The 19,593-nt window shown below is 33.1% G+C and overlaps 1 protein-coding gene across 1 annotated transcript in view; it reads left to right on the top strand.

The window, feature by feature from the left end:
* The window catches only part of TBC1D32 (TBC1 domain family member 32), a 179,136-nt gene that overhangs the window by 144,320 nt on the left and 15,223 nt on the right, over positions 1-19,593 (top strand). Inside the window, exons 29-32 of the mRNA XM_082855382.1 lie at positions 1,390-1,459; positions 3,557-3,672; positions 4,711-4,865; positions 10,812-10,952. Of these exons, the coding sequence (XP_082711508.1) occupies positions 1,390-1,459; positions 3,557-3,672; positions 4,711-4,865; positions 10,812-10,952 (482 nt within the window). The remainder of the gene's footprint in view (positions 1-1,389; positions 1,460-3,556; positions 3,673-4,710; positions 4,866-10,811; positions 10,953-19,593) is intronic.

Genomic DNA, 19,593 nt, shown 5'->3' on the forward strand with positions numbered 1-19,593 from the left:
ATCACCCTCTAGGCTAGATAGGTGACCAACCAGCCTGGTTTGCCTGGGACTGTGAGGGGTTCCTGGGGCATGAGACTAAGTGCTAAAACCATGCAAGTCCTAGGCAAACTAGGAGAAGTAGGTTACCTTTACCAAGAGTGCTGAAAGATGAATTATTGTTGCTTTAAAGAGTAGGTGTTTGATAACCGTGATGTTTACTTTGTTCTTCCCTATCTCCGCAGATCTCAAGGCTACCCATATATTAAGGTTCAGTTTAAATGCCACTTCTTCCCAATCTCTGCCTCCTGTGAATTCATGTAATTCTTTATCTGTACCACTCTTGTTCCACTTTGTGCTTTAAAACGTCTTTGTCAGAGTTATCTGTATACACATTTTATCTCTGACACTACAGGCAAAGTTCTTTTAGGGCATGATGTATGATTTATCTTTTATCCCTCATAGATTCTAGCGTGGTGCTCCACACTTTATAAGAAGGGATTTATTAAAAGTAATGAATAAATTCATGAGTTAAGTAGGTATATTGTTAATAATAGGAGATGTACCAGTGTGTAATGGGAAAAAAAACTGCTGATACAGAATTCAGAAAACCTAGCTTTTGCCCCTCCCTATCACTAGATAACTCTGTGATTTTGGACAATTTCCTTATTTGTGTGTGTGTGTATCCGCACACACACTGTGCACACACTATAGTTTCTTCAGGCAAAAATTGAAAGTTTCAGCTAGATCCCCCTTGTTATCTAGTGATGCTTTTGAGTGTTCATGCTTAATTTGGTCATCCAGTGTTGTCAAAGACTAATCCAAACTTTCAGCCTCTCCTGTAGTCCTCTGTATTGTGCAACCCCTTCACTTTTGGTAGGTGATCACACTTCATACCTCACAGAGAAAATCTGCCTGCAGGAAGAAACTTGTTCAGTCCACCCTCGTACATTGCTGTACGTTATATGTAGAATAATATCAATTATTCCTTCCTGACACTCACGTGTAAATCTTTAAGAAGTAAACAGACATACTTATCTATATTTGTAATTCAGAATCTTATATATGCATTGCTTGATGAAAGTACAGTATTCTAGACCATTTTTGTGTTAACAGCTTTTGTGTCCTGAAAACCAAGTAAAAGTAGATTGCTTTAAAACTATGATTATTTGTTTTATACTTAATATACTTTTAAATGCTTTTTTTAAGAGAAAAGGTATTTTGTAAAAAGTTTCCTGTTAATTACTTTGAAAAATGTAACTGACAGCTCTTAAAAGAACAGGATTCATCAGTGTGTTTTCAAAATTTACATTAAAATATGTAAAAATATTGCTTTCATCAATTTTCAATTAAAATGTGATTATTATGCAGAGTTTTATACATTTTTATAACCCAGTGTTCTGTTGTTTATAGCTACTGATGCAAGTGTGAAGAATGAAAGTCTTTCATCTGTGCAACAGCTTGGTGTTAAAATGACTGTCAGGTATATTATAGGGAAATATCTCCCTGTGCATTTCTAGAATTTGTTTTGTCTAGCTGATGTGTGCTTAATAGTATTTAATTTAACAATCAACTATTTTGTATGCTTTAAATGCAGAGTTTGTCATTCAGAAAATAATAACTTTGTTTTTAGGATATTGGCATATGATTGAATTACCCTTGCAGGTAAATCAGTTACCGTTCATTACTACTTCATAGGCTAACTACAACGTATTTAAGTCTCTATGACTGTCAGGTTTTTTCCAAAAACAACATTTTAAAAATCAGCACATTGGTAGCACAATCATACCATTTTCTAAAATATGTTTAGTTTTTACTGTCAGGATATAGTTATGAGTACAAAAGTACCTTAATGTAGATGCAGAAGTTAAAATGAATAAACCAATTATAGTAGTTTGAATTTTTTGTACTGAAATTATAATTTTCAAAAGAAATGGACAAGCGGAACAGACTGGGAGTTAAGGTCTGAGTCCTTGAACGCCTCTTTTTCTTGATTATTACATGGGAATCTTGATAGTCCCATTCTGTCTAGTTCATTGGGTCATCTTCAGAATCAAGTGTAAAAAAGACGCATGTGAAAGCTTTTAAAAAAGACTGTTTGAGGCTTCCCTGGTGGCGCAGTGGTTAAGAATCCGCCTGCCAATTCGGGGGACACGAGTTCGAGCCCTGTTCCGGGAAGATCCCACATGCCGCGGAGCAACTAAGCCCGTGCTCCACAACTACTGAGCCTGTGCTCTAGAGCCCGCGTGCCACAACTACTGAAGCCCATGCACCTAGAGCCCATGCTCCACAACAAAAGAAGCCACCGCCATGAGAAGCCCGCGCACCACAAGGAAGAGTGCTCCCGCTCACCACAACTACAGAAAGCCCGCGTGCAGCAACGAAGACCCAACACAGCAAAAAATATATATATAATAATAAAAATAAAAATGAAAAAGACTCTGTAAATCCATAGCATTATAACAAAAACTATGATAGTAATTCTAGCTCACCCACCTATATCACATAGGGTATATAACACATTGACTATGTTTTGTGACCCTGTACCCGCCTTTTATATTGTAATGACCTATTTCCATTCTGAAATGGAAACCATAGATAATATGAGCAGTCTAGTCACATATATATTTTTAATTCAACATAATGTCTTACTGTTAAGAGATAACCAAAGTGATTTATAATGAAACGTTTGTATACTACTGCGGTGCCAGTAGTGAGACAATAGCTGGCAGCCATTTAGAATCATTGTAGCTGTGGCAGCTACGAATAGACTGATTTTATTTTGGTGCGTCATATATTACAAGAGGGTTGCCACTGGCAAAGTGACTTTGCAAAATGGTGAACAAGTCTTAGTAAGGCTTCAAGCAAAGCAAAAGAACTATCTTTCCCTAACTTACACATGGTTTCATTCAGTGTGTAATAAAATATATGACTAATATTTTATGATTTTATATGAAACATAATTAGTTTCAGATAATTATAAATAGATTTTTCATCTATGCAAATGACAGGCAGGGCATTTACAAGTTGTTACTGTGCAGGACTGACTGTCCCATGTCTAACCTCCTGGCCCTTACTCAGCAACTATCTGTAGTCCCCCAGTCACTATGACAATCAAAAGCACTCCTGTAAATTTCCAAACTAGCCCCTGGGGGAGGTGCCACCCTCATATAGGACCATTGGGCTATATGAACTCTAAAATTGCTTCTAAACTTAACATTATGTCAATCTAGCCTATGAACATTCCATGTTTTAGATTAAGTTCAGGAAAAAATGCTTATATTCTACTACTCATCTATAGTATCCATGTTTTGTTCTTTCACTACCATTTCATTTTCCTTTGAAGTTGTTGTATTTACCAGATGAATACTGCTAATTCCAATAGATCATAAGTATCAGGTACATATATTGAATGTTATTCTTTAATAAGTGCTCTGTATAACATAGTTACGCTAAAAGTAGAAATTTGAAAACTTAAAACCATGAGATCTCAAGAGAACTACACTTTGATGAATGTTAACAAATGAATTTACAATGCAGGGCCTGACATTTTTTCATTATGTTTTCTGGGCTTTTACAGGTATGGCAAGTTCCTCAATCTGTTAAGAGATGGTGCAGAAAATGATCTTACCTTGGTTTTAAAGCATTGTGAGAGATTCCTGAAACAGCAGCAAGCTTCTGTAAAATCTTCTCTTCATATCCTTTTCCAATAACTGACAGTACTTGAGCTCTCTTCATATGTTTTTCAGAATCCTTTGATGGGGTACTTTAATACATTAATAGGAAAAGAATACTTTAACCTATATTAGTGATTTGTTATGGTACACCTTTATGGTATTTAATTTTATATTTTAAATATGTACTTTATTAGACTGAGTAGTAATTATTAAATTTTATTAGTTGAATCTTAAATAAGTAAAGTTATTAGAATGTATTTTCAGTTACATATAAGGAAGTTTTAGGTTTAGTAAATCAGAATAATACTCTAGATTTAGTAAATCTAGAATAAGAATAAAACATGCATTTATTTTATTTGAATTGGTTATCTTTCAGAAATAGGGTTTGACTTTAAGAAAAAAGTGTATACAGATCTTTTGCATTACTGAATTCTCAACATATGTGGGGGTTTTTTTATACTTGATTATGCTAATAATTTGGCAGATAACCTAAACTAGAGAAAGTATGGTACTATTGTGTTAGTGACTTGAACAGTGTGTTTCCACGGAACAGATAGTTTTTCCTCCAGTTGCTGGTGCTGTTGGCCTCCACTGGGCGTGTCAGCACACATGTTAACATTAAAATAGTCACTGTGTGGGCTTCCCTGGTGGCGCAGTGGTTGAGAGTCCGCCTGCCGATGCAGGGGACGCGGGTTCGTGCCCCGGTCCGGGAGGATCCCACGTGCCGCGGAGCGGCTGGGTCCGTGGGCCATGGCCGCTGGGCCTGCGCGTCCGGAGCCTGTGCTCCGCAGCGGGAGAGGCCGCAACGGTGAGAGGCCCACGTACCGCAAATAAATAAATAAATAATAAAATAAAAATAAAAAAATAGTCACTGTGCAAGTGATTTATTAATAAAGTTTGATTTTATATCAATAGCTTATAAATTGGTTGAAGACAAAAGGACTAACTGTCCTTAATATCGCTTTCCTGAGATTCTGGAAATGAATATTTATGGAGTTCTTATATCTCACCATGTTAAGATAAACTATTATAAAAGTTCCTTAACTGTGCTTTTCAGTCTGCTTGCAGGGGAGTTACACTGGCCATGACTGGTTTGTATCTTCTTTGTTCATAATAATGTTGGGGGACAAAGACAAAACATTCCGATTTCTTCAGCAGTTCTCCAGGCTTCTGACTTCTGCTTTCCTTTGGTTGCCAAGACTACATATTTCTGTAAGACTTTTTAGTCTATTTTTAAAGGAGTATTTTAAATTTTAAGGAAAATCCTATTTAAATTCATTGGGATCTTATTATTTTATTTGTAGAGTGCGCTATGTACTCAATATTCGTTTTCTATCTGAATGCAATTTTGAGTGATTCCTTTTGAAGATATAGATTTGGCATTTTCGCGAATACTTGCTGTCTTACCTAATGGTAACTGAATGAAAGATTAGTGATAATAGGTGCATTATTAAATTTTAAACTTGTCATTTAGTAAATTATAAAATTCCATATATAAAAAGAAAACTATTGAATGGATATTTTTATTCTTGCTCTGTTAGAAAGAATCTCTGGTTAAATTATAGTATGAGAAAATAATAAGTTGGAATTGTATCCATATTGTATAGAGGAAAAGCACACTAACTTTATATACATTTTGGAAATCTATGATGAGTTTTGATTAAGGTAGTATAGTGTATTTTTAAAGATTTTACTAGTTCCATGAGATCCAAGTTTAAAGGTAAGTGCATCCCTCTATTAAAGTTTCTGTATTTTGTTTTACTTATGTACTTATTGCATTTAAGACCTCCAACTTGGGGAAACTGTCCATTAAAATAAGCCATGCTAATGCTTCCCAAACCTTTTTCATGACATGTTATCCTTGGACAACAGAATTACACGGTACCCAAGGATAAGTTGTTAAGGGGGCTAGAGAGTATCAATGTCAAGTTAAATGAAAGCATTTATGACATGCTTTTGCAATATGTATTTGTGATAAAGAAAAGAAAGCACCAAGGAATACATTAAATATTGAAATTTTATGATTTTATGCTTGAAATAGCTGTATGTAATTCCTGAATAATACTTCACCATAATGAGAAATTTGCTCACGTGAATAGCAGGAAGCAAAAGGCAAAAAGCTATGTACTAGCTTTTCTCCAATCAATGTAACTGTTTTCCTTCTGTTAACCAGAGTTTGAACAATTCTTTAAATTGTACGTGAAGATTTAAAATATCTTAAAGGTCTTTCACTCTTTCATTTACAAATGTAATGTTGAACATTCTTTTGATAATAAGTATGGATTTTAAGTCTATCACACATTTTCATGTCAAGTATTTTAAAATGATACCTACATGCTACTAGTCTTAAGTATTCTACTTTAGTGTTCAGAGTGTGACACAGTCAGACATCACCAGTGAACTGTTTTTAACCATAATTTTGTAAAGTTGCATTTCTGCTTTGACGCTATAAACCTAGTTTTCTCACACATTATTTTATTTTTAACACAACAAGAGTGATGTGCTCCACTAGCATTTCTTCCTATAAAACTGAAATCAGGCAGGACTCTAGCAGCTTTGAGTTTATCAGATTTGCCATTTTGATAGCATCAATTTAATATGGAATATAGATCCGTGAATGGAATGGAGTGACTTATTACTCAGGGGTTTTAGAATGAGCTCTTGATGTAAAACCTTGACACCTTTCTGTTGGTGCATCTGTATCATCAGTGAAGACTCATGCAGTGCCTTCTGTAGTATAATTTCTTTTCCTTTTCAAGTACAAATAAACCAAGTTGAATATTTTATTTATTTTATTACCAGTAGTTTGTTTTACTGTTTCTTTGTAAAACAAATAACATTCTGCTAAACATTCCTCTTCAAGGATTCTATCTAGAACTGTTAGCTAAGTGCAGTTACTAATGTCCATATAGTCAGTACTCCATAGTTTAAATGTTTTTGATTTAGTAATCTTTTGGATTGGTGTTTTTGCTGTGCCACTTTCCTTGTTACTGCATGCAGTAGTAGACTTTAATATATTACTTAAAAAGTGGTCCTTTTCTATTATGCTTGTTCCATTGGTCTCAGACATTACACTGACATTTTCTATGCAGGTTGACAACTTAAGCAAATCTGCAGTTGCCACAAGACATGTTAAAGACACTTTAGCTTTAGCCATTAATAGCACAGACTTGTCCACCATCTTTAGCACAATACCACATTTTTGTAATCCACCTCAAAAAAGCTTCAACCTGTTCCCCCAGTCCCCCATTCCCCTACCTCATTACCCTGTTCTATTTTTTTCCTTTTGTTCCATAGCCTACATCAATTCCCACTATGCTTCTTAATTTATGTATTTGTTTATTATTTATACACTTAAACATAAGGTCTCTGAGGGCAGGGTTTTGTTTGCTGACATGTCCCAAACTATGTCCCATCATAATTATTCAGTGAATGTGCTGAATATATGAATTAATATTTAAATAGAAATTTGTAAAGGACAGTAGGCTTTTTTATTACCTTAGGAAGTGTATTTAAGAGAGCTCCTCTACATTCGTAAAAGTGTTGTAAGCAAATTGCACCAAAAAGATTTAAAAATTTGGCCTAGGATAAACAGTATAGGACATAATGAAATATTAATTTGAAGTTCTCAAAATTTTATAAACTATTACTATTATTGTGAGATAAAAATAATTTGAAAACTGTGTCCTTAAGCTGTTTAGACCAGAAGAACTCTTTAATATATTGATTTAATTAAATTATCTTCCAATTTTATTTGTCCTTAAGAAAATCCTTCCTGAATGATAAAAATAATCATTTTTTATGGAATTTCATCAAGAATCAGTTTAATTGTTAACATCAAAGCTGTTAATAAATATAGATTAAGAAAAATCAAGAAATCAGTTATTTCCATGGAGGAATACCTAATCTCAAACAATAATTATAATAAAAGTTACAGTTATATATGCCTTCTCTGTTAGTAGAAACATATGAAATAGAACAAATTAAATTGAAATAAAAACAAGTATTTTAATGCACATAAATCCAAAACTCCACTGATGATAAACCAGGCTGAAGTGGCATTTGAATGAAGTACTGTAGTTCAACAGGAAGGTATCATGGGACACTTACTTTATATACATTATATTATTTATATAGATAAAATAAGAGCGTGTGCGAATATCTATATCTTCCTCTTCATAAAATAAAGTAATAACTACCTAACGCGGGAAGTTTGGAGTTAAAAATTCTAATAGCATTGAAATATTCATTTGATTTAAATTTTACAACCATTGTGTCGTGGCACATTTGTAATCCATTTGCAGGGCATTAGCAATGGTAAGTCATGTAACCAGTCACTTGCTTGGAAAGAGGACAGGTGTCAAAACCCCTTCCCTTTCTCACATGCGACTTTAAATCTTAATCATATTTGAAGGTTCCATTTTCCTATGTGTTTTTTTTTTTCCCTGAGAGGAGAAAGATTTGTTTTTTAGAATTACAGAATCAAAGTTTAAAAAGATATCTCCAGAGTTTCCTGTTTGCCCCTCTGCACGATGTGCATGATGCACATGCTGCACAGAGTCGCTGCAGCACTGCGGCCTGTTCTCTGCCCACAGGACCCTAGAGTGGAGGGCTGGACTGGATTGGATTGGATCAGTTTGGATTGGTTTGGAGAGTTTGTCTTTTCTAATAGGGTCTTTCTATTTAATTTCCATAGATTTTTCTTAGTGTCAGGAATAAAATGACTCATCAGAGCTACCTCTAGTGGAAGAAAAAAACTAAGACTGCTTACTGTGTTTCATTTCTTTAAGCACATATCTTTCATTTTTAATCATTAAAGCCAAATACTCCAAGAAGTGGCATAACATGAACATTTTGGTACTGATAATTTTTTACTGATAATTTTTTGCATGATACTGGCCTAGGGTATATGTTACTTAGGTGATCTGTTAAGCGCTGTGATCCTATATGTGGTCTGCTTAATCCTATATTCTGAATTTTATTTAGAGTTACCTTTTATTAAGCATTACCATGCTTTCCAAGAGTTATGACTAACCAAAATATACCAAAACACTAAAAGTATAACAAACATAATTTATAATTTGATGATTCAGAAGATTCCTTGTTATATTCATGTGACTCAGAGCTGTCATTATTGATTTGGTTTTATGAATACCATTTCCTGTAAATTAGAGTTATGAAATAATAATAGGCCAACTAACAAAACTTTTATTATAAGAAAGTTTCCTGTGATTACAGTGTGCAATCATTAGTATGTTGTTGTCATTCAGTCAATTTGTTGAGTAGCTACTCTGTGCAGGGCTTGGCGCTAGGAGCTGTGTTGGTTACCAAAATTTATGGCATAATTTCTTCCAACAGAGTATAATTCATAAGAGTAGAAGAATTCTTGCCTTATCTTTGGGAATCCATTACATAATAATGTTTTATTTTCTTTGAGAAGGTAATTAATTAGTCTATTATCTCCATCTCTATACAAACCTATTCTAAACATGTTGTTTTTAATGCAAATTAGAGAACACTGTGTAAGAAATATTTCCAATATATACAATTCTTACACTATTATATATATATATTCAGAAAATTACTAGCTAAGTTTGCATTGAAAATTAAAGTATTACATATGTATAAGTTGATTTATTTTGCTTTTACATATATTTATTAGATTCATTAATTCTACTCTACAAATAGTAATTAGTGAAACATATTGTGTATTCAACAAAAGAAGATAAATCAAAGGGTACTAATTCTCATTCAGTTCATATTATTATTCTTAACTACTTAATAAAAGTAATTTTCTTTGTCTGCACATCCATCTGAAGTTGACTACAAGATGTTCATTTAATATGCTATGTATGTCTTCAGTTGTCAGTATATAATATTTTTTTGTGTACTGTGAGATATCTCCCTAAGAACCTATCATAAAATATATATTTGTACCTATATGTTCCCACAAATATATATTTCTACAATGTGAAATGGTAAACCATTTATCATAATGATAAAACACAAAAACTACTGATAAATCAACTCACTGATTTCAGAAATTTTCATATATTACTCAAACCTAAATCCTTAAAAACAGTTTAGCAGTATAAAGTTTGAAAAAATCCTCCTTATTTTAACTCTTATGTAATTGTCATATATGAGTTTGATTTTAAAGTATTAACTTTCTTTTATTAAAAAAGTTTGAGTTGCCCAGTAAAGGTAAAAACGTTAAAAGGGCTCTCTAGAAGTCAGATCTAATTTGAGTATCAATGTTTATTATAAGTCTGTAGGATATAATTGCTAGTCTAATAGTTTTTCTTGACACAAAATTACATCTTCATGTTTATTCTTTGTTTAAAAAATTTATTGTGGTTAGATGTTGGGTTTAAAGTAACACTCATTAAAACATTGAGCATTCATGATAAATTGTACCCAAGAACTAAATTGAAAAAATAACCGACTTTATGAAGAAATGGCTGAAAAATGCAATGCAAGTTTGTAAACATATGTGTATATGTATCTATACATGTATATAATATATACATAGACATATAAATAAATATAAAAATAAATAAATTTTATATATTTGTAAATAGATAGCCTGAGTACTTTGATGGGAATGCATCACAGTTTTAGATATGAATTTCTTATGGATTTCCCAATTTCACTTATTAGTAATTAGAGCTTAGATTTGGGTTATTTAACATTAACTTAGAAAAAGTGGATTAGGCAAATACCAAGAGCTGACAGACTAAATAAACCTTTTTGATGTTTTAGAGTCATTGACTAAATCCAAGGATATATAAGCATATTGAAATATACTTAGTTTTAAAATGTAAAGCATTTATTACTCATGTACTCATCCATGTATTTATTCTTTCATGCAACATCCATCTCCATTATTCTGTAAGGGATTCAATATGTCACAATTACAAAGTGTTAATTTTATTCCTTTATCTTGGAAGGAAGGTATATCATACTGCCTTTATTGAGTTTTAATCTTTCTATAGTGTTTAATGTTCTAACTTTTTAACTTACATAAAATTTGCAGTAGCTTGTTATGCCACCATGGTAATTTTGAAGTAGCAATTTAGAGCAAAAGATTTAGATGAATTTGATTGGTTTTAAATTAGCTGCATATTCATTAATTCTCAATTTTTCTCTTTTATGCAGAGGTACCTACCTATTGACACTATAGAATCTGGCATTCATCCAGTATATTTTTGCAGCACTCACTATATTGAAATGCTACTGAAAGCAGAGGTGCCACTTGTATTTTCAGCTTTTCACATGTCTGGTTTTGCACCATCACAGGTAATCCATAGGAAATAGTATTTCTTCAACTCCAAGATCTCAGTGTATTTAAAGAAAATTACATTCTCATCAAATATAGGAAATACACTGAAATTAATCACGTCATTTTTGTAAGTAGTCATACGTCTCTATGTGTTTAAATCTTTAAACTGGCTTTTTTCCCCTAGGTCTTTTATAACATATAGGTTTGCTTTATTGTAGATCCCTGGCATTCACGGATGTTGAGTTCTGTTTCAGCTATTCAAGACATAGACATTCTGAAAGTCTATGACATGTAGCTTTTTTTTTTCAACATCTTTATTGGAGTATAATTGCTTTACAATGGTGTGTTAGTTTCTGCTATCTAACAAAGTGAATGAGCTATATGTATACATATATCCCCATATCCCCTCCCTTTGCGCTTCACTCTCACCCACCCTATCCCACCCCTCTAGATGGTCACAAAGCACGGAGTTGATCTCCCTGTGCTATGTTGCTGCTTCCCACTAGCTATCTATTTTACATTTGGTAGTGTATATATGTCCATGCCACTCTCTCCCTCCATCCCAGTTTACCCTTCCCCCTCCCCAAGTCCTCAAGTCCTTTCTCTATGCCTGCATCTTTATTCCTGCCCTGCCCCTAGGTTCTTCAGAACCTTTTTTTTTTTAATTCCACATATATGTGTTAGCATACGGTATTTGTTTTTCTCTTTCTGACTTACTCCACTCTGTATGACAGACTCTAGGTCCATCCACCTCACTACAAATAACTCAATTTCGTTTCATTTTATGGCTTAGTAATATTCCGTTGTATATATGTATCACATCTTCTTTATCCATTCATCTGTCGATGGACACTTAGGTTGCCTCCATGTCCTGGCTATACAGATAATGCTGCAATGAACATTGTGGTACATGACTCTTTTTGAATTATGGTTTTCTCCAGGTATATGCCCAGTAGTGGGATTGCTAGGTCGTATGGTAGTTCTATTTTTAGTTTTTGAAGGAACCTCCATACTGTTCTCCATAGTGGCTGTATCAATTTACATTGCCACCAACAGTGCAAGAGGGTTCCCTTTTTCTCCACACCCTGTCCAGCATTTATTGTTTGTAGACTCTTTGATGATGGCCATTCTGACTGGTGTGAGGTGATAACCTCATTGTAGTTTTGATTTGCATTTCTCTAATGATTAGTGATGTTGAGCATCCTTTCATGTGCTTGTTGGCAATCTGTATATCTTCTTTGGAGAAATGTCTATTTAGATCTTCTGCCCATTTTTGGATTGGGTTGTTTCTTTTTTGGATATTGAGCTGCATGAACTGCTTGTGTATTTTGGAGATTAATCCTTCGTCAGTTGCTTCGTTTGCAAATATTTTCTCCCATTCTGAGGCTTGTCTTTTCGTCTTGTTTATGGTTTCCTTTGCTGTGCAAAGGCTTTTAAGTTTCATTAGGTCCCGTTTCTTTATGTTTGTTTTTATTTCCCTTTCTCTAGGAGGTGGGTCAAAAAGGATCTTGCTGTGATTTATGTCATGGAGCATTCTGCCTATGTTTTCCTCTAAGAGTTTTAGAGTGTCTGACCTTACATTTAGGTCTTAATCCATTTTGAGTTTATTTTCGTGTATGGTGCTAGGGAGTGTTCTAATTTCATTCTTTTACATGTAGTTGTCCAGTTTTCCCAGCACCACTTATTGAAGAGGCTGGCTTTTCTCCACTGTATATTCTTGCCTCCTTTATCAAAGATAAGGTGTCCATACTGTGCGTGGGTTTATCCCTGGGCTTTCTATCCTGTAACTTTGATCTATTTTTCTGTTTCTGTGCCAGTACCATACTATCTTGATTACTGTAGCTTAGTATAGTCTGAAGCCTGGGAACCTGATTCCTCCAGCTCTGTTTTTCTTTTTCAAGATTGATTTGGGTATTCGGGGTCTTTTGTGTATTCCATACAAATTGTGAAATTTTTTGTTCTAGTTCTGTGGAAAATGCCATTGGTAGTTTAATAGGGATTGCATTGAATCTGTAGACTTCTTTGGGTACGTATAGTCATTTTCACAATGTTGATTCTTCCAATATAAGAATGTGGTATATCTCTCCATCTGTTTTTCTAATCTTTAATTTCTTTCATCAGTGTCTTATAGTTTTGTGCATACAGGTCTTTTGTCTCCTTAGGTAGGTTTATTCCTAAATATTTTATTCTTTTTTTTGCAGTGATAAATGGGAGGGTTTCCTTAATTTCTCTTTCAAATTTTTCGTCATCAGTGTTTAGGAATGCAAGAGTGTTCTGTGCATTAATTTTGTATCCTGCTACTTTACCAAATTCATTGATTAGCTCTAGTAGTTTTCTGGTAACATCTTTACGATTCTCTGTGTGTAGTATCAATGTCATCTGCAGACAGTGACAGTTTTACTTCTTCTCTGATCTGGATTCCTTTTATTTCTTTTTCTTCTCTGATGGCTGTGGCTAGAACTTCCAAAACTATGTTGAGTAATAGTGGTGAGAGTGGGCAACCTTGTCTTGTTCCTGATCTTAGTGGAAATGGTTTCAGTTTTTCACCATTGAGAACAGTGTTGGCTGTGGGTTTTTCATATATGGCCTTTATTATGTTGAGGTAGGTTGCCTCTATGCCTACTTTCTGGAGGGTTTTTATCATAAATGAGTGTTGAATTTTGTCAAAAGCTTTTTCTGCATCTTTTGAGATTATCCTATGGTTTTTCTCCTTCAGTTTGTTAATATGGTGTATCACATTGATTGATTTGCATATACTGAAGAATCCTTGCATCTGTGGGATAAACCCCACTTGATCAAGGTGTATGATCCTTTTAATGTGCTGTTGGATTCTGTTTGCTAGAATGTTGTTGAGGATTTTTGCATGTTTGTTCATCAGTGATATTGGCCTGTAGTTTTCTTTCTTTGTGGCATCTTTGTCTGGTTTTGGTATCAGGGTGATGGTGGCCTCGCAGAATGAGTTTGGGAGTGTTCCTCCCTCTGCTGTATTTTGGAAGAGTTTGAGAAGGATAGGTGTTAGCTCTTCTCTAAATGTTTGATAGAATTTGCCTGTGAAGCCATCTGGTGGTGGGCTTTTGTTTGTTGGAAGATTTTTAATCACAGTTTCAATTTCAGTGCTTGTGACTGGTCTGTTTATATTTTCTATTTCTTCCTGGTTCAGTCTCGGAAGATTGTGCTCTTCTAAGAATTTGTCCGTTTCTTCCAGGTTGTCCATTTTATTTTCATATAGTTACTTTTAGTAATGTATCATGATTCTTTGTATTTCTGCAGTGTCAGTTGTTACTTCTCCTTTTTCCTTTCTAATTCTATTGATTTGAGTCTTCTCCCTTTTTTTCTTGATGCGTCTGGCTAATGGTTTATCAATTTTGTTTATCTTCTCAAAGAACCAGCTTTTAGTTTTATTGATCTTTGCTATTGTTTCCTTCATTTCTTTTTCATTTATTTCTAATCTGATCTTTATGATTTCTTTCCTTCTGCTAACTTTGGGGGTTTTTGTTCTTCTTTCTCTACTTACTTTAGGTGTAAGGTTAGGTTGTTGATTGGATATTTTTCTTGTTTCTTGAGGTAGGATTGTGTTGCTATAAACTTCCCTCTTAGAACTGCTTTTGCTGCATCCCATAGGTTTTGGGTCATTGTGTTTTCATTGTCATTTGTTTCTAGGTATTTTTGGATTTCCTTTTTGATTTCTTCAGTGACCTCTTGGTTATTTAGTATGTATTGTTTAGCCTCCATGTGTTTGTATTTGTTACAAATTTTTTTCTGTAATTGATATCTAGTCTCATAGCGTGGTCGGAATAGATACTTGGTACGATTTCAGTTTTCTTAAATTTACCAAGGCTTGATTTGTGACCCAAGATATGATGTTTCCTGGAGAATATTCCATGAGCACTTGAGAAGAAAGTTTATTCTGTTGTTTTTTTGGCGGAATGTCCTATAAATACCAGTTAAGTCCATCTTGTTTAGTGTGTCATTTAAAGCTTATGTTTCCTTATTTGTTTTCATTTTGGATGGTCTGTCCATTGGTGAAAGTGGGGTTTTAAAGTCCCCTACTATGATTGTGTTACTATCAATTTACCCTTTTATGGCTGTTACCATTTGCCTTATGTATTGAGGTGCTTCTATGTTGGGTACATAAATATTTACAGTTGTTATTATGTTCTTGGATTGATCCCTTGATCATTACATACTGTCCTTCTTTGTCTCTTGTAATAGTCTTTATTTTAAAGTCTATTTTGTCTGATATGAGAATTGCTACTCCAGCTTTCTTTTGATTTCCATTTGCATTTTTAATGGCGATGATAATATCTCCTCCATAAGGCTTCTGTAAGGATTAACTAGGGTAACTTAGGGCAAGAATTCTCATCACCACTGTGTATCTGGTATGTGAGATACTGTATCTTATCTAACAATTAGCGTTCTTGTCTCTGCTTTTGGGGTACTGGGAAGGTTTAATGATTTTTTGAGGGCCTGGAATTGGAAATGTCATATGCAGTAGCCACAGATGTCTCCCTCCTGTGCATGGTTAGTCCTTCATTGGTGGAGTGTGGATTGTTTCTTCACTGTGTTATCAGGCTCAAGTTTAATATTGTAGAACTTAAACCTTTTTTCTAATTTTAGAATCTTTAGGTCAGAGTCCCAGAAGGTAGAAATACTTAATCAAAAAGATATGAACACTTTTAAGGCTCTTGATGCATATTATCAAATTGCTTTGATTTTTCTTCTAAGAAAAATGAAGAGACTTTCTGTCCTTCAGGACCACGTATTTGGCTTTTTTAAAGCTAATTGCTAAATTTTTAAAATTTGGGAGGTTTGGGGAGTTTTTTAAACATTAATAAGGTTGATTATAATTCCATAGCTTTATTAATTAGATGTATCTTTTTATTAATTGCCCACCTGTCTTAGTGTTTCCTATTAACTTGTAAATAGTCTTTAAATGTAACTACCACTATCCAAATCTCTTCAATTCTTGAGTAATAAATATTTTACATTTATTTTTGTAATATATTGGCCATTTACTTATTTACTATTGTATTTTACTTATTGTAACTTTATATTGTGTCTTAAAGTGGGGTAAGAGTAAGCCTATCATTTCCTTGCTAACTCTGTCCTTAAAAAATTAGTTTAGCTATTTCTACCTAATGGTTCCTCTATGTGCACTTTAAGGTAATTTTTCCCAGTTCAAAGTGGGCATTTGAGTTTGAAATTTAGATTGCTATTATGTTAAACTATAGATCCTCACTGTACTCAACTTTCCTATCTAGGAACATGGTAAGCTTTGACATTTATTTTCTTTATGTTATATTTTACTAAAGTTGTAAAGCTTTTTCCAAAGAGGTGTAGTACATTTCTCATTACAGATATTTCTAATTAGTTTAGCTTGATCTCTTTTTCAGTTCTATTTTCTCTTTGGTTATTATTAATAACTAGTAAAGTCATTAGCTTTTGTATGTTAATTTGGTTATATGTTTTTTCTAGATTTTTGTTAATTTTTTCCTCCAACCTTCTAATATACTTTATTTCTCTTTCATTCTTTTTTTAATTATGTAATTTTTCATTAAGCATAATACCCTCCAGGTCCATCCCATGTTGTCCCAAATGGCAAAATTTTATTCTTTTTTATGGCTGAATAATATTCCATTGTATATATATGTACCACATCTTTTCTATCCAATTTATCTGTTGATGGACACTTATTTTGCCTCCATATCTTGGCTATCATAAATAGTGCTGAATATGAACATTAAGGTGCATATATAACAAATCAAAAGCAGACTCACAGATACTGAGAACAATCTAGTAGTTACCAGAGGGGAGAGGTTTGAGTGGAGGAGCAAAATAGGTGAAGGGGTTTAAGAAGTGCACACGACTAAGTAAGCAGGTTGTTAAATAAAATATACAGATCTCTAGAGTAAAAATAATAAGCTTAACTAGAATACAAAAAATTAAATGTAGTTAGAAATATATATTTGTTGATTACAGCATAGGAATTATAGTCAGTATTGTAGAATAACTTTATATGGAGTATAAGCTGTAAAAATATCAAATTACTGTGTTATACACCTGAAACTAATATAACATTTTAAGTCAACTACACTTCAACAGAAAATTTTTGGAAAATTTTCCAGTATAATACTAAGTAATAGTGGCTTACTTGTTTTAGACTTGAATGATTACTGGGAGTTCATCCAGCATTTCACCATTAAGTAGTAACTATTTATGGAGAGTATTTTTCCCTGTCATGCTATGGAAGAATCTTTCTAGTCTATGTAAGGTATTGAATTTTGATTTCTTTAATCAAGTGAGAATGTTGAATTTTGCAACTTCCTTTATGGTTAAGATTATCTTGATCTTGGAACTTATTTGACCTGTTTATAGGACATGTTGATAGATTTTTTAATAGTAAACTATCTTTGCATTCCTTTGGATTTGTCCTACTGGAGGTCTTTTTCTTTTAACTAGACAGTGTAGTTCCTGACATTATGATATGTGCCTTTATACTTATTTTGAAGAGACCTTATGTCATTTATTACAACTACTTGCATCAGGTTACTCTGAATTTTAAATTTCCTGAAGTTTAATAAGTCTAAATATAACAGAGGAATTGCATGTAGTGGAAAAGCCAATTCTTTCTGTGCCAATTCTAGCTCTTACTGTGTATGTACCTAAAACACTCCTGAGAATTTTGAAACAGAAAATGTTTAATTCTGCTTGGAAGTAGTTACTTAAATATTAACTATAAGCTCAACAATCCATTCTTTCTATTTTTTTTTAATAATTCAAGCCAGGGAGCAGTATGTTCCTGAGAGTTCCTTGTGTCATTCTAGTCTTGATTAATATGATGTATATTGTCTAATATCTCCAATCATTTATTAAATTGCTAACATATAACCTTTAAGAATGGACTACTAAAAACTGTGGGGAAAAACTTGCAATACCTAAGGCCCCACTATATGAATTTGGTACCTCTTTATCATTTTGGCATCTCTTTAACAATTTGATATATGTTTATCAATTTGAAACTGCATACATGTAGCAGGTTTACCTAATAAAAACTACTGCATTATTTCTGAGTAGTAATGTTAGTATGTTTCTTAAATTTATCTAATGTAAAAATGCCTTTTTAATGGCTCCTTATGTGAGCTAATCATTTTGTGCCTTAAGTGTGTATCATTGCTTTGTTTATATTATTTGCCATTTTATTGCTAATTATGAACTATGAGAACAACTTTTAAGTAACTAGGTATATGTGGTTAAGTAATTATTTGGGTACAAATTTTGTATTTCAAAGCTTATTTATTCTCATCTAATTAGGAGCGGTGCTTTTTGAAGTTGCGTATTTATAGACACTAAGGGATTGGTTGATTAATGAAGGAATTTGTGATCAGGTTGTTAAATAAAATATACAGATCTCTACAGTAAAAATAATAAGCTTAACTAGAATACAAAAAATTAAATGTAGTTAGAAATATATATTTGTTGATTAGAGTTTGAGCAACTGAGATTGGAAGGAAAATCAAAATTCAAATATATATTTTTTCTTTTTAAATGAACAGAAAATCACATGTTCTAACTAACTTTTTGACCAATTTTATTCTTTGGTAAAAAAAAACTTTATTGTATTTTAGTAATTTTCGTGCTTTAAGAAGTACCCTTTATCTTTAATGATTTATCTTTTTTTCCTTGGGGTCGTGATTCTGCATATCAGTGATTATTGTACTATACTGTGTCAGCAAGTGGGCTAACATGGATAATCCTCTGAATATATTTACCCCCACCATGAAAGCAGGATTAAAGAAAACTCTTTTATTATTTCATATTTTGTGACATAGTGCTTTTGTAAAATGCAAAATTATACAAATGTAAATCTAAATTTCAAGACTGGGAATGCCCCTTGTTCAGTCACATTCTTAAATGTGCGTGTCCCCAAGCTTTCCCTTTCCTCACATTGTTGATGTTGCTACTTAAAATGATACCTTCTCCCTCCTTGTGCCCCATCTTTACTTGTCAGGTATTTATCCTTGATATCTGTCCAAATGGAAGCTTTTTGGATCACCTACAAGTAGATGATTCTGCTTTGAATTTGTATGCAGTTTCTGTATTATTCTTCTGGTAGAAATATATCTTTTTCTTTGTGGAATCGTTATTTGTGTGTTTACCTCTTTCTTACTAGTTGAAGTTCCTTTAAGGTATGTGTGCCTGACCTATCTTCAAGTCCTTTAAGTGTCTGACACAGTGTCTTGTCTAGAAGTGCAACAAAAATACTACCTTTTTATTTATAACAACTTTTTGCAGTATAAAAAGTGTGTTTCCAGATCTTATTTCATTTAAAATTTTAACTTCATGACAAATGGAGAAATTCAGGATCAGTGAAGTGAGTTAACTGACTTACTGATATCACCCTGATAGCGAGGACTTCACTTTAAACCACATCTTACTTTACTAATATTCTTTCTATGATGAACAAATAATGCCAGAAGAGCTGTTAAAAAGTGTCTTTGTATCATAAAACTTGATCATTTAGAGCATACCTATTTTGACTTAATCAGGTATCCATAAGTAATTGCTCTAACCAATGTTTTTACTTAAGAATTAAGTAAATATTTTGAAGATTGTTTTTTTTATATCTAGATACAAGTGAGAATAATTTACCTCAGCTAA

This window comes from Leucopleurus acutus (genome assembly GCF_964270905.1).
Source record: "Leucopleurus acutus genome assembly, chromosome: 15".
NCBI lineage: Eukaryota > Metazoa > Chordata > Mammalia > Artiodactyla > Delphinidae > Leucopleurus > Leucopleurus acutus.